This window comes from Pithys albifrons, chromosome 7, assembly GCF_047495875.1.
Source record: "Pithys albifrons albifrons isolate INPA30051 chromosome 7, PitAlb_v1, whole genome shotgun sequence".
Taxonomy (NCBI): domain Eukaryota; kingdom Metazoa; phylum Chordata; class Aves; order Passeriformes; family Thamnophilidae; genus Pithys; species Pithys albifrons.
Window position 1 is genome coordinate 57,825,728 of NC_092464.1, and position 26,903 is coordinate 57,852,630.

The 26,903-nt window shown below is 51.8% G+C and overlaps 2 protein-coding genes across 2 annotated transcripts in view; one reads left to right on the top strand and one right to left on the bottom strand.

Moving 5' to 3' along the window:
- Positions 1–26,903, top strand: part of LOC139673814 (zinc finger protein 850-like) — a 701,437-nt gene that overhangs the window by 297,300 nt on the left and 377,234 nt on the right. The window lies entirely within an intron of this gene.
- LOC139674205 (olfactory receptor 14A16-like) lies at positions 18,196–19,119 on the bottom strand. The gene has a single exon (XM_071560392.1). The coding sequence runs from the start codon at positions 19,117–19,119 to the stop codon at positions 18,196–18,198; it is 924 nt and encodes a 307-aa protein (XP_071416493.1).

Sequence of the window (26,903 nt, forward strand, 5' to 3'; positions counted from 1 at the left end):
CACTGATCCTGTGATCCCCCTCAGGCAGGTGGGTCCCTGGGAATGAGACATTCCAATTTTCCTCTGACCTGTGGGGCTGTCAGTAGTGAATTCTGTGTGCCTGGAGAATGAGGTGTGTTTCCCAGAATCAAACCCCATTGTCAGGGCACTTGGCTCTTCTCTGAGATGTCCTTCCAAGCTGGGAGCTGCCCTCAAGAATGCAAATCACCTTCATAGCACAGGAGGGTCCCGTAGTGCAGGGGTTTGCAGATGGCAACGTAGCGGTCGTAGCACATGATGGTGAGGAGGGAAAACTCTGCTGAGATGAAGAAGACAAAGAAAAAGACCTGTGCAGCACATCCCGTGTAGGAGATGGTTGTGGTGTCCCAGAGGGAGTTGTGAATGGCCTTGGGGACAGTGGTGAGGATGGAGCCCAGGTCTGTGAGGGACAGGTTGAGCAGGAAGAAGTGCATGGGGTTGTGCAGGTGGTGGTCGCAGGCTACGGCGCTGATGATGAGGCCGTTGCCCAGGAGGGCAGCCAGGGAGATGCCCAGGAAGAGCCACAAGTGCAGGAGCTGCAGCTGCCGCGTGTCTGCCAATGGCAGGAGGAGGAACTGGCTGATGGAGCTGCTGTTGGACATTTGCTGTTTTTTAGCAATGGTTCTGTTTAGAAAAGGAAAATATGGGGAGTATTAAGGGCAGAGCTCTCTGACAAAGCCAATCTGTTTTTAACTAATATCAGTGTGTCAAATTATTACAAAATGTGCTGCCAAGAGTCAATGTTCCTCTGCTGAAGTGGGACATGGAAATTTTTTATTACAGCTCTGACATTCAAAAGGGATATGAGATTGAACCCACCTTGAATGCAAAAGTTCCATCTCTGCACTCATGACTTAAAAGAGACAATGGATGAAGGTTCTTTTCCACTGGAGGAGTCCTCATTTTCATGGCCCAGCACACAGTGTCCAGCAGAGCTGCACGGAAGAGCCCCCAGAGTGACCTGAATGCCCCCTCCCCCAGGGGTGCCTTGGGGGCACGTTCCCCCACTCCCTGCCCAGGGCTCTGCTGCCTGGAGCTGACCCTTCCAGCAGCTGCTTCCCTGTGCCCAGGGCTGGGCACTGGCAGTGCTCCCAGAGCCTATGCCAGCCCTGGGTGCTGAGCTCTGCCCTGCAGAGCCCTCCCAGCACAGGGCACTGCCCAGGGGCAGCTCTGGCTGGGCAGGCTCTGATGACAATTTCAGAAATGGCTGAGAAGATTAGAAAACAGACACTGATGCTGCCTGTAAGACACCATGTGCTGATTCGTTATACTGCTTGGTTTGTTCACCTCTGAATGGGAGAGAACTAGAATTGCAGTGTCTCCCCTTAAATGAGAAATTAACTTCTACTTTTCATTGGCCATGAAATAAAAAAAAGCATAAGGCTGAAAGAGCAGAATGATTCCCTCTGAGGCAGCCTCTGCCTTCCTGAGCTTGTTGAAAGTCTCCTGTGAAATCTCCTGTTGTGCTTTGAAGCTGCAAACAAAAAAGATGCAGGGAACAGCATATTGATATAGGGACCCAACCCTCCAAATGGTTCCTCCTTCCCCACAGCCCTTCTCCCCAGCCCTGTGAGGAGCTCTGCAGGCCGGCTGAGAGCTGACCATGGAAGCAGCAGAGTCCCTGCCCAAGCACATCACCCTGGGCTGCAGGACCCTGCTCTGCACCACAGCCCTGGGCACCCCTGGCTGCAACCCTGGCTCCACAACTATTCCAAAGTGTCCACCAACAGCCCCCTCCTCACACATCCCTTCAGCTGGGGCTGTGCCAGCTTTAGGAGATGCCTCCAGGAGCTGCCCCTGCATTGCCTTGCACCCACAGACTCACCGTGTCCAGCACTGCAAAGCTTTCTCCTCCATGAGCTCTGAGTCACCCTCCCAGTGCTGAGCCCCTTTAAGTTCTGTCTGTGCCCTGCTGGTGTCCCTGAGCTGCCCTGGCAGTGCCCTGAGCCCTCCTGGGCTGTGCACAGGAGCTGCTCCTGGGCAGAGCTGTCTCTCTGCAGCGCTGCCCGCTTGCCAGGAGCTCCCTGTGTGCCAGGAGCCCGGCCCAGCTCAGCAGCACAGCAACAGCCCAGGGCACTTAATGGCCCTCTGGGGGGTTTGGTGTTGTTTACAATAAACACAGTCTGTCAGATTAAGTTCAAACAACGTCTCAAGAAATTCAAAGTCCTATTGAAACACTGAATTTTGTTGTAGTGCTAATGGGTCCCACTGAGGGACAGAAGAGAGAAAGCGTCCCCAGATTCCAGTTAGAGGAGAAAGCTGCAGACAGTGATGACAAGTTTAGACAAGAGAAGGAAAGATGTCTCTAATGCTGAGTAAACCTGTATGTATTTCACAATGCAATGGGTCAAGCCCTGACCCTCAGACCATGGGAAGAGATATCCTGTCCCTCCCTCATTCCTCAGGGCACTTCCTTGGGCACTGTGGTGTGGGATGTGGAATGTCAAGGGCAGGAGGATGGGGCGGCACCTCCCAGGCTGCTGAGCAGGGACAAGGAGGCAATGAGGCCCCAGGGCTGCAAGGCTCACTTGTCTCCTCATGCCATCAGGGGCACACACAGCAGCCATGGCCAAAGGCCTGCACAAGTTGGCTCTCTTGGGGCCTTTCAGCTTCTGCACATCCCTGTCTCCTCTCCATTCCAGGCTGTCCTACGGTGTCCATGCCCTGCCCCTTTCCCTGCAGGCTGTCGGCATCCCCCGGCTGCCCCACCTCGCTGGCCCCTTCCTGCACTGACATCTCTCCCTCCTCCCTGGCTCTGCCTTGGAATACAAACCACTGGTCTGATGCAGACTCCTTCTGTGTCACATGTTGCACCACAGCACTGCTGTCAGAGGGAAATTCCTTTCTCCTCATGTCCAGCCTGGACCTCCCCAGCTGCCCTTGGTGACATTATTTCTTTCTCATTCTATTTCTCACTACAAAGAAAAGCTCCACCATCTCTAGGGGAGAGCACTTCAAGCACTCTCAGCCTTCTCCTGTGCTCTACTCAGTCTCCACACCACTGAGCCCAGGGCTTTCAGTCCTTGTATATTGCTCATGTATTTGAGGCCTCCAAGTGCCTTCATGGGCCCTCTCTGTGTCCTCTACAAGGTGTTTAGCCATGAAAATGCAGTGCCCCTTGTCCAGGAAAGGCAGAGTGCTTTTTTTTGCTAAGGTTTTTTTTGGCAGAACAAAACACAGTAATTGAAACATAATGAGGGGAGATTTACATTGGATGTCAGGAAGAAATATTTTCTCATGAAGGTGGTTGAAACCTGGAATAGGTTGCCCACCATGTGGAAATCCCATCCCTGGAGGTGTCCAAGGTGAGGAACTTTGTGCAGCCTGTACTGGTGGAAGGATTCCCTCGTTATTGGGCAGGAAGTTGGACTGGAGGTTCCTTTAGGTCTCTTTCAACCCAAACTATTTAATCATTCTTTCATTCCTGTATCTCCAATTCCTTCTCCACAGGGCTGCAAACACCTACATACACCATGTTGAGCATTTAATGTGACCTAATCCCCAACACTTTATAAATATGAAGGAACTGCCATTTTAGGGACATGAATTTTCAGGTTTTTGGAGGAATGATTCAAAACTCAAAATTTCCAAATGAAATTAGAGGGATTTCCAACGCCTCTGCATGAAAGGCTCACCAAGGGGTCAATGGCAGAGCCTCCCAGGATGGCCTTGCACCTGAGGTTGGCCATTTCTGTCTCAGAGTCTGAGAGTCATGATGGGCAACCAGAAAGTACATTTGGGGACTGTGCAAGACTTACCATGGGACATTTAGGAAAAAAAATCCTAGAATGGAAAGGGTGGGGGGAACATTGATGTCCCTGGTGCAACAAGCATAAGAAAACAGAGAAAAAGGAGATGGAAGGAGCTGATCATGTGTAAACAGGTGAGTGGGCAGTTCCTGTCCCTGGTCACGCCCTGCAACTGATCCCACAGCTTGTCCCATTTTCTGAATCCCTCCATTGTCAGGGACTTTCTGGGACAAGGGATCTCTGTGCCCTGAGTATGAAGGGAGGTCCAAATGCCAACCACTGGAGTGGGAGCCACAAATCATCAGATCTTGTGTTCTTTGGGGCCCAGACACTGGTGAGACTGGTGTGTGTGCACAAAACACTGGGGGGGGCTGTGGGTGGGTGTAACCACCAGTGACCATCAAACCAGAGCAACCAGCGAGTGGCAGAGGCCTGGGAGCTCCTGTCTGAGATCATCTCCTGAGGGATTCACATTGTCTGGGTGTCTCTGGAGCTCTGCATCTTCTGACATGGCAGAGCACACAAACAGCCCATTCTTGTGTCCCTTTCTCCACTGAGATTTCCTCGACCCTCAGTGATTTATTTGTCTATCAGGGTCCCAGGAAATCCGTGACCCTCGTGCCCCACCAGTCTGTCAGTGTCCCGTTCTGGGGACCCTTCACCCAACAGTCCTGTGGGATTGGAGGGGGATTCGACTGCCCTTTCCACGGGGCTGAGGCAACAGCACAAGGGAGACCCCCACAGTGTGTCTTCCCACTTTATTCCAGTGTGTTCCTGCTGCAGGAGCTGCAGTGCCCAGGAAGGACTCACAGAGACATTTCACAGAATAACACTCTTTATGAATGTAAAATTGTGACAGCTTAAGGTTCAAAGGTTGTCAGTGACAGAATATGAGTGTAAATATGTATTTAGAACAATACCCAGACCAGCTCTAATCCCAATTAAAGTATTCAGTGTATGCAGAGCACAGTTCCTACCCAAGAGGCCCCTGTGGGGCAGAGACTGGTGCAGCCTTGCAGTTATGATTAACCCTTCCCTTTCTTTTCTTCCATTCTCGAGTTACTTTTATACTATTTCTTTATGTTTAGGTGGAACATGAGTGATTTTAGACACAAAGACCTTTGTTTATGGTTTGCATGAAATTGTCTCACTTTGCTGTTAAGGACAGAGGCAAAAAATGCCCAGTGGTTGGTGGTTGTACCTTGGAGGGGCGTAACTCGGGGTTGGAGGTGTGTGTTAATATTACAATTAGGCTTTAATGAACCAAGTTCACCTGAGGACAGAGATCTCCCCACAGCTGTTGGCTCAGCAGCAGGACATCTCCTCCTCTGCCCCTGGGCTGGCAGGGGCTGTGCCGTTTATCAGCTGCAAAGTCCCCCTGAGTTCCCCTCCCTGCAGGGATTCCCACAGAGCCCCCTGAGGAGTCTCCACTCCCCCCACCCTCCATTCTATCCCCTGGGCAGGTGTTGACTCTTGTGTGAGGAATCCTCATGGAGCTGCCCCCACGTCCCATCCAGGGAGCAGCAGCTGCATTTTACCCTGGAATTTCTGTATCACTACAACTTCTTTTGGGATGTGAATAGAACTGGAATCCCCTAATTTCACCCTCAGTAATCTTCCCTCAGCAACCAAAGGGACCATAGAAGTCTGCAAAACTTCATGGAATGCACTATGACACTCCAGGGCATCATGGAATCAAAGGAATCATTGGAAAATGTGGCACCTCATGGAATCATCAGGCAATTGTGACATTGTGGAATGTCATGGAACCAAAAGGCCTTAGGGACACTGTGGAGCCCCATGGAATCACAGATGCCTTTGTGACACTGCAGAACCTCATGGACTCAAGGGATCATTGTGAAACTACAAGGCCTTATGGAGCCAAAGGAACCCTTGGACACTGCAGTGACCCATGGAATCAGTCTTTGTGACACTGCAGGGCCTTATGGAGCCAAAGGGACCATTGTGACACTCTGGAATATAAATGGTCTATTGTGACACTGTGGAATCTCATGGAATCTAAAGGGCCATTGTGACACTCCAAGCCCTCATGGATTCAAAGGAATCCTGAGACACTTTGAATCCAGAAGTAATCATAAAAGAATTGTGAAACTATGGAGCCTCATGGAATCAATACAATGCATCATTATATTAATTATGTATTATTATATTTATTATTGGCTTGGACCAACTCAAGTCTGTTTGTGGGGTTAAAGGGAAAAGTCCAATTTCCCAAAACTGAGGTAGTGCCCTGTTCCATACCCAGCCCCTTGGAACTTCCTTGGGCAGCCCTGGAGCAGCTGTCAGTGAAAAAGTGTCTGGGAGTACTGCCCCATAGCACTGCCCCATAGCTGTGCCCCATAGTACTGCCCCATAGCTGTGCCCCATAGCTCTGCCCTATAGCACTGCCCCATAGCCCTGCCCCATAGCCCTGCCCCATAGCACTGCCCTGTAGCACTGCCCCATAGCTCTGCCCCACAGCACTGCCAAATAACACTGCCCCACAGTACTGCCCCATAGCACTGCCCTATAGCGCTGCCCCATAGCCCTGCCCCATAGCACTGCCCCATAGCACTGCCCTATAGCACTGCCCCATAGCTCTGCCCTATAGCACTGCCCCACAGCACTGCCCCAAAGCACTGCACCATAGCCCTGCCCCATAGCACTGCCCTATAGCACTGCCCCATAGCCCTGCCCCATAGCCCTGCCCCATAGCACTGCCCTATAGCCCTGCCCTATAGCCCTGCCTTATAGCACTGGCCCATAGCACTGACCCAGAGCACTGCCCTATAGCACTGCCCCACAGCACTGCCAAATAACACTGCCCCATAGCACTGACCCAGAGCACTGCCCCACAGCACTGCCAAGTAACACTGCCCCACAGCACTGCCCCACAGCACTGCCCCACAGCACTGCCCCATAGCAGTGTCCCATAGCCCTGCCCCATAGCACTGCCCCGTAGCACTGCCCAGAGCACTGCCCCAAAGCAGCGCCCCACACCACACCCTCTGGAACTCCTAATCCAGCCCCACACTGGCTATGCCACACCAGGAGCACTGCCCCTCACCCTCCCCAGAGCCCCACAGTGGCCACTGGGCCAGAAGTCCCCCCTAGGGGATGTGGGTTGGGGTGGCCACAGGGAGCAGAAGAAATAAAATGAACACCATGTGGCCATTGCATGGTCAGACCCTCCCACCTGGACAGGTGGAAGCTGGACTTGCATGGGACTGTGGGTGGTAGCTCTAATTCTGTCTTTTTCTCTCTCTCTTTCTTTAATCACCTTCTCTTAAATCTCCCTTCTTCATTTTTAGGGTAACATAAAACCAAATGGGTTGGATTTTGATGACTTGTATGGCTCAGCATGTGCTCAGTCAGTGCTCTGTGGGATGCTCTGTTCTGGTTGAATGCTGCCCTTTAAACTTTTGCCAAGCTCCCTCATTTTCTAAAATTTGCCAGTAAAAGTGTGTTATTTGACCTCCTGAGAAAAGGTGTAGATTTTCTCCCTTGTGGTCCCTCTCAAGATATTAAAAGAGCTAAAGGACATTTTAAAATACCTGGAGGGAGAATATTTTTGGTACCTTGTATATTTTTTAAACTAAAACCCCTTGGATGAGCTCATAGCTCAAACCTGGTGTCCTGCAGTCCATCTCTGGAAGTGTTCAAAAAACATTGAACTGTGACACTTGGGGACACGGTTCAGTGGGGAAGATGTCAGTGTCAGGTTAATGATTGGACTCCATCACTTTAGAGGTCTTTCCAACCTTAACAATTCTATGATTCTTAATGATTAAGATCTTTCATCTTGTCACTTGTCTCTTCTTTTGTCTGCTCATTTGTCATAATAAATAATTCATTTTACATAAGTATATCTAACTTGCCATTGTTAAAACTGTGGGAAACGTGATTCAATCACACCTCTATAATTTACACTGCAGAGTAAATCTGAGGCTAAGATTGGATCCAGTCACACCCAGGCTCCTCTCTGAGAAGGAGTTTAGAAAGCAAGGGGTCCTTTCTGCCCCTCACAGCTCAATGAGGCAGCTTCTCCAGTAAACTCTGTCTAAGTCTTCTATTTCCACCATCACCCCGTGAGGTTCCACACAGTCCCAAGGTTCCTTTTATCCTGTGAGCTTCCAGAGTGTTCCAGGATTCCTTTGGATCTCTTGAGGCCCTGAAGGGTCATGATGATCCCTTCATTTGATGAGGTTCTGCAGACTGACAATGATCTCTTTGGATCAATAAGACTCTGCAGTGTCACACAGGGCCATTCATTCCATGAGGTTCCACAGTGTCACACTCGTCCCTTATGCTCCACAAGGCCCTGCACTGTTATAATGGCCCCCTAAATCCATGAGATTTCACAGTGATCCTTGGATTCCATGAGGTTCTGCAGTGTCACAATGTCCCTTTTGTTCCATCAGGCTCTGAGGAGTCACAATGATCCCTTGATTCCATGGGACTCTGCAGTGTCACAATTCCATGAGGTTCCACAGTGTCACACTGGTCCCTTGTGCTCCACAAGGCCTGGGCTGTGCTGGGAGAGGCCCTTGGTGCTGGAGAGAGCCCAGGGCAGGTGGGAGAGCTTGGAGGGAGCTGGGCTGGCTGGAATGGACCTGGGAGAGAAAACTATCCGTGTATCTCTGAAGTGCTGAGGCCTGAACAACAGGCCCTGAGCCAGAGGTGATCTTGAGATGAACGTTCCAATTTAATGTTCTATTTAGCTTTGTGTCTGCTTATTAGCCAAAGCCTGTATATCCTCAGTGAAATACATAAGGCTGCACCTGTGTAAACATCTGTGCTTGTTAGTGAGATACATTGGTATTCACTTATTAGGGAAGATTAGGATCTGTTCTTTGATGAGATATGAATAGATCTGTCTTTCTGTATTTAGACACAGGCCAAGGCCATGGCAGAGATGGTTGGTCTTGATTGACAGCAGATGGTCCAAATTGACTCCCTGATTTTCCTCTGAAGCCTTGGCCAGGCTTTGGGTGAAAAACAAGGAGAGAAGAAAGCCAGATATTTTCCACACTGAATAAGTGATATAAGCTTGTTTGTTTAACATATAAAAGTTGGGCTCTTTTCACAGCAAAGATGGAGAGCTCACCCAGGAGTGGATGTACCAAGTGGGATTTCCCAGTTCCTGGGAGTGACTCTCTGACCCTTCACTGTTACTGCGGCTCCGGGCAGGTCTGTGCTCTTGGTGGAAGAAACAGACCAGGAAGGTGGCCCAGGACACTTGTCACCCCCACTATCTCTCTCCAGTTATTTCCAGCCCTGGCTACTCAGCCCAGTGTTATGGGTGGGTTTTGCTGTGCCCACCTCCCCACTCCTGCTGGCTCAGGGGCTGTCCCTGAGCAATGGCCAGCCCTGCCCAGCCCCTCTCCTGGCCCAGAGCCTGGCAGAGCCTGAGCAGGGCTGTCTGTGAGGCCCCACAGGTGACAGAGCCTCTCCAGGGGCTGGGAGAGGTGTGGAATAGGACAGCCATGGTGTGACCAAGCCCAGGGACTACACTGGGTATTCCATCAAAGGGGCCATTCCCCACCCTGGATGCTCCTGCCCTGCGCTGGAGCTGCACAGGGTGCTGTGGAACCAGCTGTGGGGCAGTGGGGCACAAAGGGGCCATGGAACCTCTGCCAGGGGATGACAGCAAGGCCAGGCACAGACAAGGAATTCCTGGGCATGGCCTCTACTGTGCAAGGAGGAAGGCAAAGCTCCCCTGGAGTTGGTGGCTGCAGAGAAAGACAAGAGCAAAAAGAGCCTCAGTGGCTGTGCTGGAGACCAAGGCTGAAGGAGGGAAATGCAGGGCTGCTATTGGATGGGGAGGGAGATTTAATTCAGGCAGACACTGCTGTGGGGCTGAGGGACTCCATGGCTTCTCTGTCTGAGTCTTCACTGGAAAGGTCTCTCAGGCCTCTGTGCTCAGGGAAAGCTTCAGGGAGGAGGAGAGCCCGTCTTGGCAGGAACCTCCTGCAATGGCAGAGGGACACATGGCAGTGTGTGCCCCTGCAGGGCACTGCCCTGGCCATGGCACAGGCTGGGAGCTGCCTGGCTGGGAGCAGCCCTGTAAGGCAGCTGTGGGTGGGCAGGAGCTGGGCAGGAGGCAGCCGTGTGCCCTGGCAGCAAGGGAGGCCAGGAGCACCCTGGGCTGTGTGACCAGCACAGCAAGGACGTGGCTTATCCTGGTTGCTGTGGCTGAGGAAAGCTGCACAAAGAGCTGTGGAGTTTAAAAATTGTATCCTGTTTAATTTGTACTGTGGGCAATGAAGGGAGACCTTCTGTGTCTCTAAGTGTCACCAGTTCCTGGTCCCCTAAAGAGCACAAACCTGATGGATTTTGGTTCCACTCCAGTGCCACTTGGATCTTGTCCCATATCCAGAGCACAGAGCTCCCTTGTCCAACAGAGTTCTTGGAAATGAAGGGATTAGAGACACACGACAGGCTGTGGGGTTCAGTTCCAGGGGATGGCCAGGGATTTGGGGTGGTTGTGACCCCAGGGCAAGACCCAGCACTTGGCCTTGTTGAACCTCATCCAGTTGGCCTGGGCCCATTGATCCAGCCTGTCCAGACCCCTCTGCAGAGCCTTCCTGCCCTCCAGCAGATCAGCAATCCCACCCAGCCTGGTGTGATTTGTGAGCTGACTGAGTGAGGCGCACTTGATGTCCTCATCCAGATCATTGATAAAGGTGTTTAACTGAGCTGACCCCAATACTGATCCCTGGGAATACCCCTGGGTGTAACTCCATTCCCCACCATTCCTTGGGCTTGGCCATCCAGACAGATTTATCCCCAGTGAACAGATGTTGCAGAGAATGTTTGATAAAGTTCCTGTAGCCCCAGAATATTGGGGTAAGTGCATATTTAGCTCTGTACAATAGGTAATTTCATTCACTTTTTCTCTTTTCCTCCCTTTGTGGACCAAGGGACCTTGTGACCACTGAGTGTGACTTGCTTGTGAAAGAGCAAATATGGGCAGAACTGGTGACAGGGAGTGTTTGAGGGGACCTTGGGATTTGGGCTTGACACAAAGTGTTTGCCATTGATCTAAGGTGTGGCAAGTGGACTACAGGGGATGCAAGGTAGACTTAATATACATCAGAGGAAGGACTTTTACTTTTAACTGAGCTGTGCCTTCCTTTGGTTTTGTTTGCTGACAATACATGAACATCCCTGTGTGTCTCCTGCAGCTCTTTCTCCAAGTACAGCAGGTGGGAGTTGGTGCCCAGGAGCTGAAACCTGCAGGTCCAGCCTTTAGTGGAGGAAGCTCAGATTGCACAAGGCTGCTTTGAGTGCCAGGGGTGTGATGAGGGAAATGGTGGGGTGGGGATTAGGGATAAAGTCTGATGGATTGTCAGACAAAAAGGGTCTTGATTTTCATGTCTATTCACACTGAATTAGGAGATGCTCTGGGTCAATATCAATAGGGAATTGCTGGTAATAATGTTTAAAGAGGAAAAAATAAACAGGCCAAAAAAAGACATATTTTCACTTGTGTTTAATTTAATAGTATAAGGTATTCACTTTGAATGCATTTCTGAGATCTCTGTAATTGACCACAGAAGATTTGAAAATGTAAAAGTAAATTATTCCCAGGGGTTGGTTTTGTTAAAATGCCATCAGTGAAAAGAGACCATGAAGGGAAAGAGCAGACAAGGAGACCATCCCTGGTGCTTGGGAACAATATCAATTAGGGTTTGCTGCTCTCAGTGTATAAACAGGAAAAAGGAAATGGGACAAAAAGTTCTATTTCTTCATTTTTTTGTCACTGTACTACACTGACTTTGAATACACTTCTGGTATCTGTCTAATGAAGCACAAAAGAATTGAAGACTTAATATTAAATTATTCCCAAAGGCTTGTCTTGTTAGGATGTTTTGAATGTTAATGAGCACTCTGGCACTGAATTCCTGAACTGAAGATTTGAAAACTGAACAAACCTTTAAAAAAGCAAAATTCACCATCAAACCTTCAAGTTCCTGAGAGTGTCAGCAAGCCCCACTGAGGCCATGACTGAAAAGAGACCCCAGAGGGGAAGAGCAGACAAGAAGACCCTCCCTGGGGCTGGGGAAGCAGCAGCTCAGAGTCACTGGTTACAGGTGGAAAAGGGACTGTGGAATGTGGCTGTGAAAGGGCCTGATGGACTTTGCCAAGCAGGACAGCCAAGCCCTGCCACCCATCTCTGGTTCCTCACAGGATGCTCCTGGAGCAGAGTGATGTGGGGTGTGGAATGGGGAGGGCAGGAGAGCAATAGGACACCTCCACAGCTCTATGGAGTGGGTGAGGAGGTGACAAGCCCTGGGGCTGTAAGGAACTGGTGTCTTCTCATAGGCTGTCAAGAGCCAGGAAACTGCCCTGTTGCAGAAAAGCACAGTGAAGAGCCAAAGTGTGTGAGAGCAGGAGAGGGCACAGCAGTGTCCCTTTCACAGCCAGGCCTCCAGGGACATACCTGAAGGAGCAGCAGAGCAGGGTCTGGGCTTTGTCTTTGTTTCCTGGACACCCTGGGCAAGGGGCCCCAGGGCAATTGTCACAGATCACCCCCTGCAAACACCATTCCCAGCCCTGGCCTCTCACCCACCACTGACAGGTTGTTTGTCCCTCCATGGGGACACCAAATGAGCAGCTCACAAGGCCATGCTGCAATTGTACAGAGGAGACTTCAGCATGCACAGTGTGTGTGTGGGGAGATGAACCCAAGAGAACACAAAGATCATCAGCTAATCCTGGAGGTGTGGGGAAGGGCTGTGGGACACACAGTGTCTCGAGGTCACTTCACTCTGGGCCCCACATCCCCTGGAAAAGCCCCAGGATGCAGCACTGGGATGTGCTTCTGAGCACAGAGCTCCCCCTGTGCCCATCCCTCAGGCCGTGGGGCATCTCAGAGAGGGGCAGAGCAGGTGACACCCCACAGGGCTGAGGTGCCTCCGGCCCCCAGCAGTGGCAGTGAGAGCCCAGGGAGAGACTGTGACTCCTGCAATGATCTCCCCATGGGTGTAAAAGGGAAAGACTCTCTGATCACCCCTGGGTGCATGAGAATCCCACAATCCCAGTTCAGAGGTGGATGCCTTGCTGGACCTCGACATTTCTGTGAGTGACTCCAGGAACAAACTCCATTGGCCCAGTGAGATTCACCTCAGTGGTCTTGGACAGTTCATTGCAAGTGCTCCTGAACTGCTGCATCACCCTTGCCTGGGATTCTGGGCTGTGCTCTCAAAAGGGCCAGAGCAATCTGAGAGGTTCTGGGGTCCTTGGAAAAGGCAGATGCCAAGCCCATCTTTAAGAAGAGCAAAATGAGAATGGGGAGAATTACAGGCTGCCCATCAAGCCGCTCTATCACTGCCCTTCCCAGATGGACAGGGGAGAGAGAATAAGGTGGAAAATGACTCATGGTTTGGGATAAGATACTTTACTAAAGCAAAAGCCAAATTTTGCACCCAAACAAAAAAAGAAAAAAATAACCAGGTTTTTTTTCTACTCCCCATCATCAGTGGTGTCTGGCCATGTCCCAGCAAGCCAGGCTTCAGCACACGGAGCAGCTGCTCAGCAGGCAAACATTGTAAACAATGAATGCCCCCCTTCCTCCTCCTTTCCTCATCTTTTATATCTGAGCTGACATTCCATGATCTGGAATACCCCTCTGGTCAGTCTGGCTCAGCTGGCCTGGCCGTGTTTCCTCCCAGGACCTTGCCCTCAGTTGGGGAAGGAACGTTGCAGTGCTGGGGCTGTGCCAGCCCTGCTCAGCAGTAGCCAAAACATTGGTGTGTTCTCAGCACCTTTCCAGCTCCCAACACAAAGCACAGCACTGGGAGGGCCACTGTGGGGAAATGAGCTCCAGCTCAGCCAGACCCAAAATATTTCCACAGTGTTCGGTGCTGTCCCAGGATTGCTTTAGTTCTGTGAGGCCCTGCAGTGTCCAGGTGGCATCCTGGTTCCCTGAGGTTCCACAGTGTGACAATGACCCCTTGATTCTATGAGGTTAAAAACTGTCTCAAGACCCCTTTTGTTCCATGAGGCCCCACATGTCACAATGAACCCTTTGGTTCCATGAGCTCTGCAGTGTCCCAGGATACCTTTGGTTCCTTCAGGCCCTGCAGTGTTTCAATGACCCCCTTTTTCGAAGAGTTTCCACAGTGTCCCAGGGTCCCTTTTGTTCCATAAGGCCCTTAAATGTCAAAATTGCCCCTGGGTTTCTGCAATGTTACAACTGAGCAATGATTTCATCAGATTCTAGAATGTTCCAGGATTCCTTTGAATCCATGAGGTCCTGCAGTGTCATAATGCCCCCTTGATTCCATGAATTTCTGCAGTGTCCCAGGGTTCCTTGCAGTCCATGAGGCCCTGTAGTGTCACAATGATCCCTGGATTCCATGGGGCTCCACAGGGTCACAAAGGGCTTCTGTTTCCTTGAGGTCCTGCAGGGTCACAATGGAACTTTGATTCCATGAGGTTCCCAAGTGTCAGAATGGCCCCTTGGTTCCAAGTCTTTCCACAGTGTCCCAGGGTCCCTTTGGTTCCTGAGAGAAGATTGCCGGGGATAAAATGAGGAGTATCAAGTTATATTCACATCCCAACAGAAGTTGCAATGGTACACAAATTATAGGTAAAGGTCCATCAGGATTGTTTGCACAGTCAGTGTTTCAACACTCTCAGCATTATCTGAACCTGATTTTACCTCACCAAAATCATGGAATCATAGAATAGATTGGGTTGGAAAAGCCTTCCGAGATCACCAAGTCCAACCCTTGGTCCAACTCCAGTCCCTTTACCAGATCATGGCACTCAGGGGTACGGCCAATCTGCGTTTAAAACCTCCAGGGATGTGGAATCCACCCCCTCTCTGGGCAGCCCATTCCAATGCCTGAGCACTCTCTCTGCAAATAATTTTTTTCTGCTCTCCAACTTCAATTTCCCCTGGCAGAGCTTGAGCCCACCGTGCCCCCTTGTCCTATTGCTGAGTGCCTGGGAGAAGAGACCAACCCCCACATGTCCAGAACTTCCCTTCAGGAAGTTCTAGACAGGGGTAAGATCGCCCCTCAGCCTCCTCTTCTCCAGGCTAAACACCCCCAGCTCCCTCAGCTTCTCCCCACAGCACTTGTGCTCCAGTCCCTTCTCCAGTCTCGTTGTTATTCTCTGGCCCCACTCCAGCCCCTGAATATCGTTCCTGGACTGAGGGGCCCAGAACTGAACACAACACTCAAGGTGTGGCCTCCCCAGTGCAGAGTCCAGGGGTAGGGTCACTGCCCTGGGCCTGCTGGCCACGCTAGTTTTTATCCAGCATAGGATCCCACTGGCTGTCTTGGCCACCTGGGCACATTGTTGGCTCATGTTGAACTTCCTGTCAGTCAGTCCCTCCAGGTCGCTTTCTGCCTGGCTGCTCTCCAGCCACTCTGTGCCCAGCCTGGAGCGCTGCAGGGGGTTGATGTGGCCAAAGTGCACAAATCTTTCCTCTCTGTTGGCCAAGCCCCCCTTCCCTCCCCCAAATATCCCATCCCTTTTGTCCCAGTTCCTCCTGACCTCCACAAATCCTTCAGCTGGATGGGCTCAGATCTGTGATGCCCTTCATGGCCCCTGAGCATCTGCCTGCCCAGCTTGGCAAGTCTGTTCTGGGAACACACCTGACAGCCCAGCCCCCAAGGGGACAGGATGTTCTGCTGTGCTGGAGAGGACCCTCCTCAGCCTGGCCAGCAGTGCTGCAGGGGGGGATTCCCTGTCCCTCCCCAGCTGGTCCTTCCTGCCCAGCAGCTCCTGTTCCAGAAGGGCTCACAGACACTCTGGGGGACTTTTCATACTTGGGTCCTTGAGCTGCCCTGGGGCATCTCTGGGGCAGTGGCCAACTCTGTGACTGCTCTGGGAAGTCATGGCCTGAAGCCAGGAGTGTGGGTTTTAGGAGGTAGTTGAAACCTCTGCAGACAAGAAATCCTGGTAATTCTTGAAGAATTCCTTGCCTATCATTATGATGTGCTGTTTACTTTTAATTTCAAGATTTTTTTCATAATTTTCTTTTTACTGACCACACCACACACTTTTTCTATTAATCTGATTCACTCACTGTTTATGTGAAAATATTTGTGCAGCTATTTATCAGAGTACATTTCCTACCAGTGTTTTGAATGCAGAAACATTGCTCAGAGGAGCTACTGAACTTCTCTGGGATGATTTCATATCCCTAATTTTGCCTCTTCTGTTCTTCCTCTCCCAATTTGCCTTCCAAGATCTCTCCAAGCTGTGTGTGCCTGGGAATGTTTTGACAGTCCTGAGCTCTGGGCCATGTCAAAGGGGACAAATGCACCTTCTGGAGAACACTGTCACTCCTGCTCACAGAGTCTCTCTGACTGCACAGGGGAGATTCCCCCAGGCTGTTTCCTGGTGTGGGATAAAGGGACATAAAGGCAGAGGAGAGGGATGGAGGAGACATGGACATTTGCAATGGGCATGCTCAAGGCTGGTGAGATAAATGTCCCTGGGACAGGGAGGTTGTTCCTGCAGTCACACCCAGAAATGTCAGGGCTCTGACAGGTGCCCACACCTGAGCTGGGCTCACGCCCTGCTCACACCCCCAGTGCTGTTCAGAGACACGAGTCCTTCCCTTGCACACACACAGACAGTTCCTGGCAGTAGGTGCAGTGTCTCCCTGGGCTCCTGCTGCCACTGCCCGGGGCTGGAGGCACCTCAGCCCTGCAGAGCCCCCACCCTGCACACTCACACACTTCAGCTCAGCACTGGGGTTTCCCTCTCCCTGGCATGGCCCAGTCCAGCCCCTCCCTGGTCCCACCAATCCACTTGCCCCAGCCCCAGCCCCACAGAGCAGCACAATCATGTCTGGCCCTACAGCAAGAAATGGAGGCAATGGAGGTCAGGGACAGTGACTCTGTGTCTGGAATGTTCAGGAGATCATCATCTCAGGCATCTCCTGCAGCCCCAGGGCCAGCCCCACTCCCCAGGACAGCAGGAGAGAATCAGTCCTGGGGCTCCTCAGGCAGCTTCTGCTGCCCCAGGGACAGGACAGCCTCTTTCCATGGCTCCTCTGCACACACAGCCTGTCCTGCTCTTCTCCTGGCACATCCCATCTCCCCACAGAGCCTTTCCCCAGGGGAACACGTCTGTGCTGGCCTGACTAGCCATTCCTGCAGCCCCTCCCCGTGCTCCCCACAGCCCCCGAGCTGGGGATGCTGCTCTGCAGGGCACACGGGCTGTGGTGCCCAGGGCCATGGGGGGGCTCTGCTGGGCTGTGCTGGTCAGGCTGGGAGGCAGAGCCAGCTGAGGGTGGTCCCTGCCACTGACCCCCTGCCACACAAGCTGTTGTGTGACCATGGAGGGTGCTCAGAGGGGCCCTGCCTTGTTCCAGTGCTGGGAGATGGGTTTGGGGGCTATGCTGGATCTGTACTATGAGTGTCCAAGAAGAATAAATGAATCACTTACAAGACTCCTTTCCCTGTACCTGCTGTGTCCCATGAGTTTGCAGAGCTGTTGTTTGTCAGTTCACACTCAGATGTAGAATATTATCTCTGGGTGACTACACCCTGAACATGCCTGGGCTCATTGGACTCTATTCACTGCTGACTGCCTGGCACCTGCTGGCACATCCCCTGTGTTTTCATGGCAGTTCCCAAGTCTCTTAAGAAAACATTCACCTGCCATCAGCCCTGTGAGAAACTGTAGAGCCCCAGAAAGGTTAATCAGAAACCATTCACCATCTACATGGGTTCTGGCCACCAACAAGCAAAACTTGAACCAGACCTGAGGCCTTGGAAGGCCACACTGGGACCCTGATCTCATCCCACTGAGCCCCTGGAAAACAAGCCAAACAAGGAAAGTCTTTAGAGTCGATTCCTTGAGCATGTTCCTGAGACTGATTTGCAAGAAGCCCAAAGCCTTCCTGCCCTGCCCTCAGGAGATGCCCTTTCCTGATGGAGCTGCTGTTGTGCAGCCCAGCTGTGTCCCAGCTGTCCCCATGGCCTGTCCCTGCCTGTGATCCCAGGATGGACACGCAGCAGGATGTGACCAACTTGTCAGAGTACTCAGGCCTTACAGCAATAACAGGGCTGGGAAGGAAAGTGTGAAAGTAGAAACAGCAGCTCTGAAAAGACCAAGCACTGCTGCTCACTGGCAGTGCTGCTGTGCTGGGACGCTTTTCCCCCTCCCCTCTGCCAACAGGCACTGTCCTGCAGTGACCTTTAAGAACTGCTGTGAATAAGAATCAAAATAGTTACAACAGAGTCACTTCTTTTGTTTAATTATTTAGACAGTCTCTGGGTCAAAATCAGTAGTGAGAAAAAAGATTAGAAGGGAATTTATTATCAAATTTCAGTGGGCACAATATTGTGACAAGATGAACCAAATGACCTCCACCAAAACCTGAGAAGGAAGGATGGGCCTGTCAGGAGTTCCATTCTAAAGGCTATGCAGAAGACAACTGGAAGTTTGAAGCTTCTCAAGACCATCCAGTAATCAAATTCTGCACAGCACCCTTGAGTTCCTTGTTCCTCAGGCTGTAGATGAGGGGGTTCAGTGTTGGAGGAACCACTGAGTACAGAACTGCCACCACCACATCCAGGGATGGGGAGGAGATAGAGGGAGGTTTCAGGTAGGCAAACACACCAGTGCTGATAAACAGGGAGACCACGGCCAGGTGAGGGAGACACGTGGAAAAGGCTTTGTGCCATCCCTGCTCAGAGGGGATCCTCAGCACAGCCCTGAAGATCTGCACATAGGAGAAAACTATGAAAATGAAACAACCAAAAGCTAAACAGACACTAACCACAATAATCCCAAGTTCCTTGAGGTAGGAGTGTGAGCAGGAGAGCTTGAGGATCTGAGGGATTTCACAGAAGAACTGGCCCAGGGCATTGCCATGGCACAGGGGCAGGGAAAATGTATTGACTGTGAGCAGCAGAGCATTGAGAAAGCCACTGGCCCAGGCAGCTGCTGCCATGTGGGCACAAGCTCTGCTGCCCAGGAGGGTCTCGTAGTGCAGGGGTTTGCAGATGGCAACGTAGCGGTCGTAGCACATGATGGTGAGGAGGGAAAACTCTGCTGAAATGAAGAAGACAAAGATAAAGAGCTGTGCAGCACATCCCATGTAGGAGATGGTTGTGGTGTCCCAGAGGGAGTTGTGCATGGCTTTGGGGACAGTGGTGCAGATGCAGCCCAGGTCTGTGAGGGACAGGTTGAGCAGGAAGAAGTGCATGGGGGTGTGCAGGTGGTGGTCGCAGGCTACGGCGCTGATGATGAGGCCGTTGCCCAGGAGGGCAGCCAGGAAGATGCCCAGGAAGAGCCACAAGTGCAGGAGCTGCAGCTGCCGTGTGTCTGCCAATGGCAGGAGGAGGAACTGGCTGATGGAGCTGCTGTTGGACATTTGCTGCTTCTGTACATCGGGACCTGTACAAGTAGGAACGACAACTTAGATTTGAATTCACAGTGAAAATTCAAAGCCCTTTCTCACCCAGCCATCCTTGCCACTCAATGTGTCTGCCTTTTCCGTGTCTGCCTTTTCCATGTCTAGGAGACCTTCCTTCACCTTGGTTGCTGTATCCCTGATTGCTGCTGGGCAAGGGTTCTGTGAGGAGCTGGACCTCAGCCTGCAGCACAGTGGGGAGTCAGCTCTCCTCCCCCCAGGCAGTGCATGGGAATAGGGAGGAGAAGAGCCAGTCCTGATAGATGAACTTAGACAAGGATTGTGCTCCTAAGGCAGTGGAGCTTGTCAGCAACAGCCTTGCCAGCATGAAGGAACAGGGATGGCAGAAGGCAGAATGAGAGATATTTCTGCACTCAGGGAGAACAGTGAGCCCTGTGAGGCAGGAGGATTATCTGAGGCTCAGTGTGGAGTGAGGGGATCTGGTCTGTCCCTCTGTCCTGTTCCCAGCTGGCCTGGGCACACACCTCTCTGAGATCCAGTGCAGTTACACTCCTGTGTTACCATGGGAAGACACTGCTGAGAGCAAGGCCATCCCAGGCAGAGAAATTTCCTCCCCATTTTTATAAAGTCTGGACAAATCGACTTGTTCCCAGCCTCCCAGAGCTCCACGGGGCAGAAGGAGCTTGGACACCTCATTGCTGTGCTCAAACCTGCACAGGAGGAGCCACAGGGGCTGGTACTGACTCTGCAGCTAAAACTGCCATTCCCAGAGAGCCTGCCAGCAATAGCAGGAGCACCTGAGCAAGGCAAGGAGAGAGACAGATGAGTCCTAAAGGAAAGTCCTTCCCTTCCCAGCCCTGCACAGCCCCTACCAGACAGCACCAGTGCAGGACAGTCCCCTCAGGGCCTGGTCAGCAGGAAATGGGCACTTTGTAGGAGAGATGCCCTTCATCCCCTTGTGCTGCTCTGCTGGCCCAGCAGGTGCCTGAGGGCCGAGAGCCCCCGGGCTGAGGCTGTGCTGGCTGGATGGGGACACAGGAGCTGTGCTGCTCAGGACAAGTGTCTGCACTGCAGGGCACGGCTGAGAGGTGCCACATGAGCCCTGCAGCAGGGCTGCCCTCAGCATTCCCTCCCTCTCTGCCCTTGTCTCTGCTGCCTGGAGCTGTCCCCGGTGCCTTGGTCCTGTTCCTCGGTCCTTCTCTGCCAGTGTTGCCAGAGCCGAGCCCAGCCCCTGAGCGCACAGCTCTGCCCTGCAGCCACTCCGAGTGTGCAGGGATTAAAGAACAGCTCACCCAAGCCTGGGGACAATGGGAAGGGGACCCTGACTGGATCTGCAGGCTCGTGGGGGCTGAAGGCACTTGCTGAGGTTCCCAGAAAACATCAGTCTGATGGTTTAAGAGTCTCAGCCCCTGCTCTAATCTGCCCAGCTGGGATTCCATTCCCACCAAACTGAGGCAGGAAAAGTGGAAGCACAGATTCAGGAAAGCAAAACTCAGGCAGGAAACTCCTGTCCTGAATGTGCTCATAAAAAGTCCTCTCAGAAATGGACTGGACATCTACTAGAGCTGTGAGACCTGAAACATGTAAAATAGTCTCAAAAGCACCGGGACCCAGCTCCACCATGACTTCCTCCTTCCACCCACAGCCTCTCCTCATTGCACTGTGTGTATCTCCCCGGGCAGGGCAAGAGCTGATGCTTGAGGCAAAGAGTCCCTTGCCTGGCACATAAAATCCTGGGCAGCAGGACCCTGCTCTGCAGGACAGCCCTGGGCACCCTTGGCTGCACCCCCACCCTCACACTCCACAGCCAGCCCTGCCAGAAGGAGCCACCCTGCCCTGTCCCTCTGATGGTGCCACAAGGAAGCCCTGCCCTGGAACTCATCCTCCTCCTCTGTAACACAAAAACTGTCAGAGTCCTCCTGACAGATGCCCAAAGCTCTAGGATGGGCCAGCTTTAGGAAAATCTTCCAGGAACAAAAGAGACATTGCCTTGCATCCACATACTTACCAAGTACAGGCTGTGAATGTCTCTCCTCACTCTGCCTCACTCCTCTCCTCTCAGTGCCTGCAGGCAGTGCCCCAGCCCTGCTGGGCTGTGCAGAGGAGCTGCTCCCCAGCAGAGCTGTCTCTTTGAAGCTCTTCTCGGTTGCCAGGAGCTCCCTCTGTGCCAGGAGCCCAGCCCAGCTCAACAACACAGCAACAGCCCAAGGCAGCACTTTGCCCTCTCAGCCTCCCTCCAGGTGTCCCTGGGGCTCCAGGGGAACCTGCTGTAGAACAGGCTGAAGGAAGCAAAGATGTTCCCTCCCTCAGCTGGGAGAGACATTTCTCCTGTGCTGTCATTTCTCCCACTAGACTGAGTGAGATCCAAGAATCACCTTGTCATTGTCCATCTTTAGTCAGAACATCAGACAGGGATGGGCAATTAGCCCAACTACTGATGAGGGAAGGGATCCAGCCCCCATTCATGACTGCAGTCCTTAGCTTCCTCACACACACACAACCTCACAGGAGGCAGGATTGCTCCTGCCTCAGGTCAGGTGTGCACACAACAGTCACCTGCCTGGGTGCTCCTGTTTCAGCTCCTGTGGGAATAGCTGGAGATGTTAAGGTGCAAAGTCCTGGTGACACTTGAGGTGCCGGGGTGGTCTAAGATACCTGGAGCTCCCTGCTAGCCTCAGCTGAGCAGTGCTGGGAGACAGGGCAGCACCTGTGGCAGGTTCTTGGAGGCTGGTGGAGAATCTCTTTGGTCAGTTGAGATGAGATCAGGTGCCCACCCTTTGAGCAGTAGAAATTGTTATGTTCTGGTCAGCCTTTTTCTGTACTTGATCTCTCCATAGGGAGAGCCAGGTTGATCTCTGTCTTTTCCATCAACAGGTTGATCAGATCTCTTTGACTATAATGGCAGTGGTATCATGGACATCCTCACATGACCCAATCAAACGCAGAGCAGTTCCTCTATTTAACTCCAAACACAGCCCTAGAGTGGTACCTGAGGTTCCCAGGCTCTCACACACAGACATAGGTGGGTTCAGGGACACCACTGGTCCCGTATAGGAAAGACATCCCCATTCAGAGAGAATGACCACTTGAATCCATGAGATTCCACAGTCTCCAAGTGTTCATTTGGTTCTATGAGGCTTCAGTGTCACAATGGCCCCTTGGTTCTATGAGATACTGAAATGTCTCACGGTTTCTTTGGTTTCATGAGGCCCTGACATGCCACAGGTGCCCCTCAATTCCATAAAGCTCCACAGTGCCGTGGTGGACCCTTTATACCAGGAGGTTCCACAGTTTTCCAGGTTTTCTTTGCATTCATTGAGCTCTACAGTGTCCCAGTGGCCCTTTCATTCCATGAGGTTCCACTTTGTCCCAAGGTTCCTTTGCTTCCATGAGCCACTGCATTGTCACAATGTCCCCTTGATTCCATAAGGCCCTGCAGTATATTAATGCCCTCTTTATTCCTTACTCCTTCAGTTCCTTTGGCTCCATGAGGCTCTGCAGTGTCAAAATGGCCCTTTGATTCTATGGTGGTACCAAGTGTCACAAGACTCTCTAAGGTCTCTGGGGACCTGCAGTGTCCCAATGACCCCTTGATTTTCAGAGGTTCCACGGTGTCCCTGGGCCCATTTGTTTCCAGGAGGTTCCAGACTGTCACAATGGCTCATTGATTCCCACCAGTTCCACAGTGTTGCAGAGTTCCTGTGGTTCAAAGAGGCCCCACATGTCTGTATGGCCACTTGATTCCATGAATTTCCACAGTTTCAGAGTTTTCCTTTGGTTTCATGAGGCACTGCAGTGTCACAACGGTTCCTTGATTCCAGGTGGTTCCACAGTGTCAGACAGTCCCCTTGGTTCCATGAGATTCTCAGAGTCAAAAGGACTCCTTCATTCCATGAGGTTCCAAATTTTCTCAGTGTTCCTTTTTGTTCCATGAGGCTGTGAGAATCTGAACTGCCCCTTGATTCCAGGAAGTTCCACAGTGTCCCAGGGTTCGTTCCATGAGGCCGTGCAGTGTCACAATGGCCTCTTGATTCCATGATGCTCTGACAAGTCTCAAGTTTAACTTGGTTCCAGTAGGCCCTTGATTGTAGCAATGGCCTCTTGGTTCCATGAGGTACCGCAGTGTCCAAGGATTCCTTTGGTTTCATGAGGGTCTGGAGAGCTACAACAGACCCTTGACTCCTGATGCCAAGAAAAGGCCGGAATGAATCCTGCTAAGAGAAAATTTTATCTGTTAGCAGAAGGTATTTATTCGCTGTGCAGGGGAAGTGAAGCAGTGAGTACTGCTGGAGGCTCACTTCCAACTTTGGGTAGGAATTGGGGGGATTCTATACAGGGTTAGTATGGGGTGATGACATTTTCCATGCATATCCATAACAGGTGGAGTTCAGGCGGAGTTAGAGGAGGAGTTTTGCTAGAATATTCTTTTAGGGGACATATCTAGGGGTCGTTCCAGTTCTTCAGCTTCTCCTGGGGGTCTTCTTACTCATCTTCATTTTGAACTTTTCAACTTTGTTCACTTGACTCATGGTGCTTGACATTAGGGAGTTCTTCTGATTCATGTTCTCTTAAGTGAACATCTTATCAGTGTATGACTGTAAGGATGTTTAAGTACATTCCTGACATCAATCTCTAGGATAGAATGAGCTGATATTCACATAGTGCTGATGGTACAAGGCACAGTTCTTAACATGGAATGTGAATTTTACAGCATTTCAGTTAACTCTTTAAAGTCAAATGCCTGTTTCACTCCATGGCTTTACACAGTGTCATAATGGTCCCTTTGCTCCATGAGGTTCCACAGTGCTACACTGGCACCTTTAGTCCATTATGGTCCAAAATGTCTCAGGGTTCCTTTCGTTCCATGTCTCCCCACATTTCAGAAGGGTCCCTTGGTTCCAGGAGGTTCTGTGGTGTCACAATGTCCCCTTTGGTTCCAGGAGGTTCTGAGGTGTCACAGTGTCCCTTTGGTTCCAGGAAGTTCTGTGGTGTCAAAATATCCCTTTGGTTCCAGGAGGTTCTGTGGTGTCACAATGGCCCTTTGGTTCCAGGAGGTTCTGTGGTGTCACAATGTCTCCTTTGGTTCCAGGAGGTTCCACACTGTCCTTGCTGGAACACACCTGGTTGGATGTTGCCCCACCCGCAGAGCTGCCTCCAGCTCTGGGGTCCCAGCACAGCAAGGACATGGAGCTGTTGGAGAGAGTCCAGAGGAGACCACCAAGATGATCAGAGGGATGGAGCAGCTCTGCCGTGAGGGAAGGCTGAGAGAATTGGGATTGTTGAGCCTGGAGAACAGAAGGTCTTGGGGTGAACTAATTGTGGCCTTCCAGGACCTGAAGAGCCGACAAGAAAGATGGAGAGAGAGTATTTACAAGGGCCTGGAGTGGCAGGAGAAGGGGGAATAGTTTTACACTAATAGAGAGAGGGTTAGATAAGATACCAGGAAGAAACTCTTCATGCTGTTGGTGGCACAGGTTGCTCAGTGAAGTTCTGGCTGCCCCAACCCTGGAAGTTGTTCAAGGCAGGGTTGAATGAGAAATGTAGTCCAGTGGAAAGTGTTCAAACTCAGTTGTCCTCAGGTGATGGGAGTCTGAGTGAAGCCCACATAATCCAGGAGTATATGCTCAGTGCCAGTGAGACCCCACAAGTCCCTGTGCCCACATAAGATGCACCTGAGGGCACTGAGGGAGCTGGAGAAAGAGCTGGCCAAGCCACTTTCACTCATTGCCCAGCAGTCCTGGTGAACTGGGGAAGTCCCAGCCGAAAAGAAATCAGAAACTGTGATTTACAGGCAGAGCCAGGAGGGGGATCTGGACAACTCCAGGCCTGTCAGGCCTGACCTTGGTGCCAGGGAAGTCCATTGAGGAGATCATCCTGAGTGCCATCACACAGCACAAACAGGACAGCCAGGGGATCAGGCCCAGTCAGTGTGGGTTTGGGAAAGGTAGGTCGTGCATGACCAAACTGATCTCCTTCTATGACAAAATGACCCACTCAGGAGATGAGGGAAAGGCTGTGGATGTGTCTCTCTGGAATTCAGTACAGCCTTTGGCACCATCTCCCACAGCATCTCCTGCAGAAACTGGCTGCTCATGGCTTGGATGAGGGAACTGTTTGCAGGGTGAAAAACTGTCTGATGGCCCAGAGAGTGGTGGGGAATGGAAAGAAATCCAGGTGGGGCTGGTCAATAGTGGGGTTCCCCCAGGGCTGAATGTTGGGGCTGGTCCTGTTTAACATCATTATTGATGATCTGGACAAGGGGATCGAGTGCACCTTCAGTAAAATCATGGACAACACCAAGGTGGGTGTGATTGTGGGTCTGCTGGAGGGCAGGAAGGCTCTGCAGAGGGATCTGGACAAGCTGGATCAATAAGACCAAGTGTCAGGTCCTGACCTTGGGTCACAACAACGCCATGGGATGCTCCAGGCTGGGACAAAGTGCCCTGAGACCTGCTCAGGGACTGCTGCTTAAGAGTGTCTGGATATGACTCAGAGTATGCCCAGGTGGACAAGAAGGCCAAAGGTATCTGGCCAGTGTCAGGTATAATGTGACCAGCAGGACTAGGGCTGGACTGTCCCTCTGCACTGGGCACTGGAGAGGCCCCACCTTCAGTACTGTGTCCAGTTCTGGACCCCTCACTGCAAAAAGAACATTGAGGGGCTGGAGCATGTCCAGAGAAGGGAACGGAGCTGGGAAAGGGTCTGGAAAACATGTTGGATGAGGAACTGGTGTTCTTGAGTCTGGAGATGAAGAGGCTCAGGGAGGACCTTGTTGCTCTCTACAAAGACCCAAAAGGACATTTTAGTGAGCAGGGGTCTCCCTCTATTCTGCAAAGCCTATAGGGACAGAGAGGAAACAGACTATAATTGCATAGGTCAAGATTCGGATTAAATATTAAATAATACTTTTTTTCACTGAGAGGGTTTTTAGGTAATGAAATAAGTAGCCCAGGGTGGTGGTGTTATCTCAAAGTGCCCAGGTGGTGTTTGGATGTGGCACCTGGAATACGATTAAGGGGTGATTATGGGGTGCTGGTTGACAGCTGGACTAGAAGATCTTGAAGGTTTCTCCCAACCTTGATGATCCTGTGATTCTCTGACCTGTCATCACTGCCTCCATGTTTCTGCTCCAAAAATATCCTGGGGATATTTTGTCAGTTGTGTCCCTCAGTGGGACCCATTAGCACTACAAGAAATTTCACAGTTTGAATCTCACTTTAACTTTCCTCAGGGTCTGATGTTCAGGGACTCAGCACCAAACCCCCCAGAGGGCCATTAAATGCCCTGGGCTGTTGCTGTGCTGCTGAGCTGGGCCGGGCTCCTGGCACACAGGGAGCTCCTGGCAAGCGGGCAGCACTGCAGAGAGACAGCTCTGCCCAGGAGCAGCTCCTGTGCACAGCCCAGCAGGGCTCAGGGCACTGCCAGGGCAGCTCAGGGACACCAGCAGGGCACAGACAGAGCTTAAAGGGGCTCAGCATTGGGAGGATGACTCAGAGCTCTTGGAGGAGAAATCTTTGCAGTGCTGGACACGGTGAGTGTGTGGGTGCAGGGCAATGCAGGGGCAGCTCCTGGAGGCATCTCCTAAAGCTGGAATAGCCCCAGCTGATGGGATGTGTGAGGAGAGGTCTATTGGGGGACACTTTGGAATAGCTGTGGAGCCTGGGGGTGCAGCCAGGGGTGCCCAGGGCTGTGGTGCAGAGCAGGGTCCTGCAGCCCAGGGCGCTGTGCTGGGGCAGGGACTCTGCTGCGTGCCAGGGTCAGCTCTCAGCCAGCCTGGGGAGCTG

Excerpts from the sequence above, each read along its gene's own strand:
- LOC139674205 (XM_071560392.1), bottom strand. The coding sequence starts at position 19,119 with ATGTCCAACAGCAGCTCCATCAGCCAGTTCCTCCTCCTGCCATTGGCA.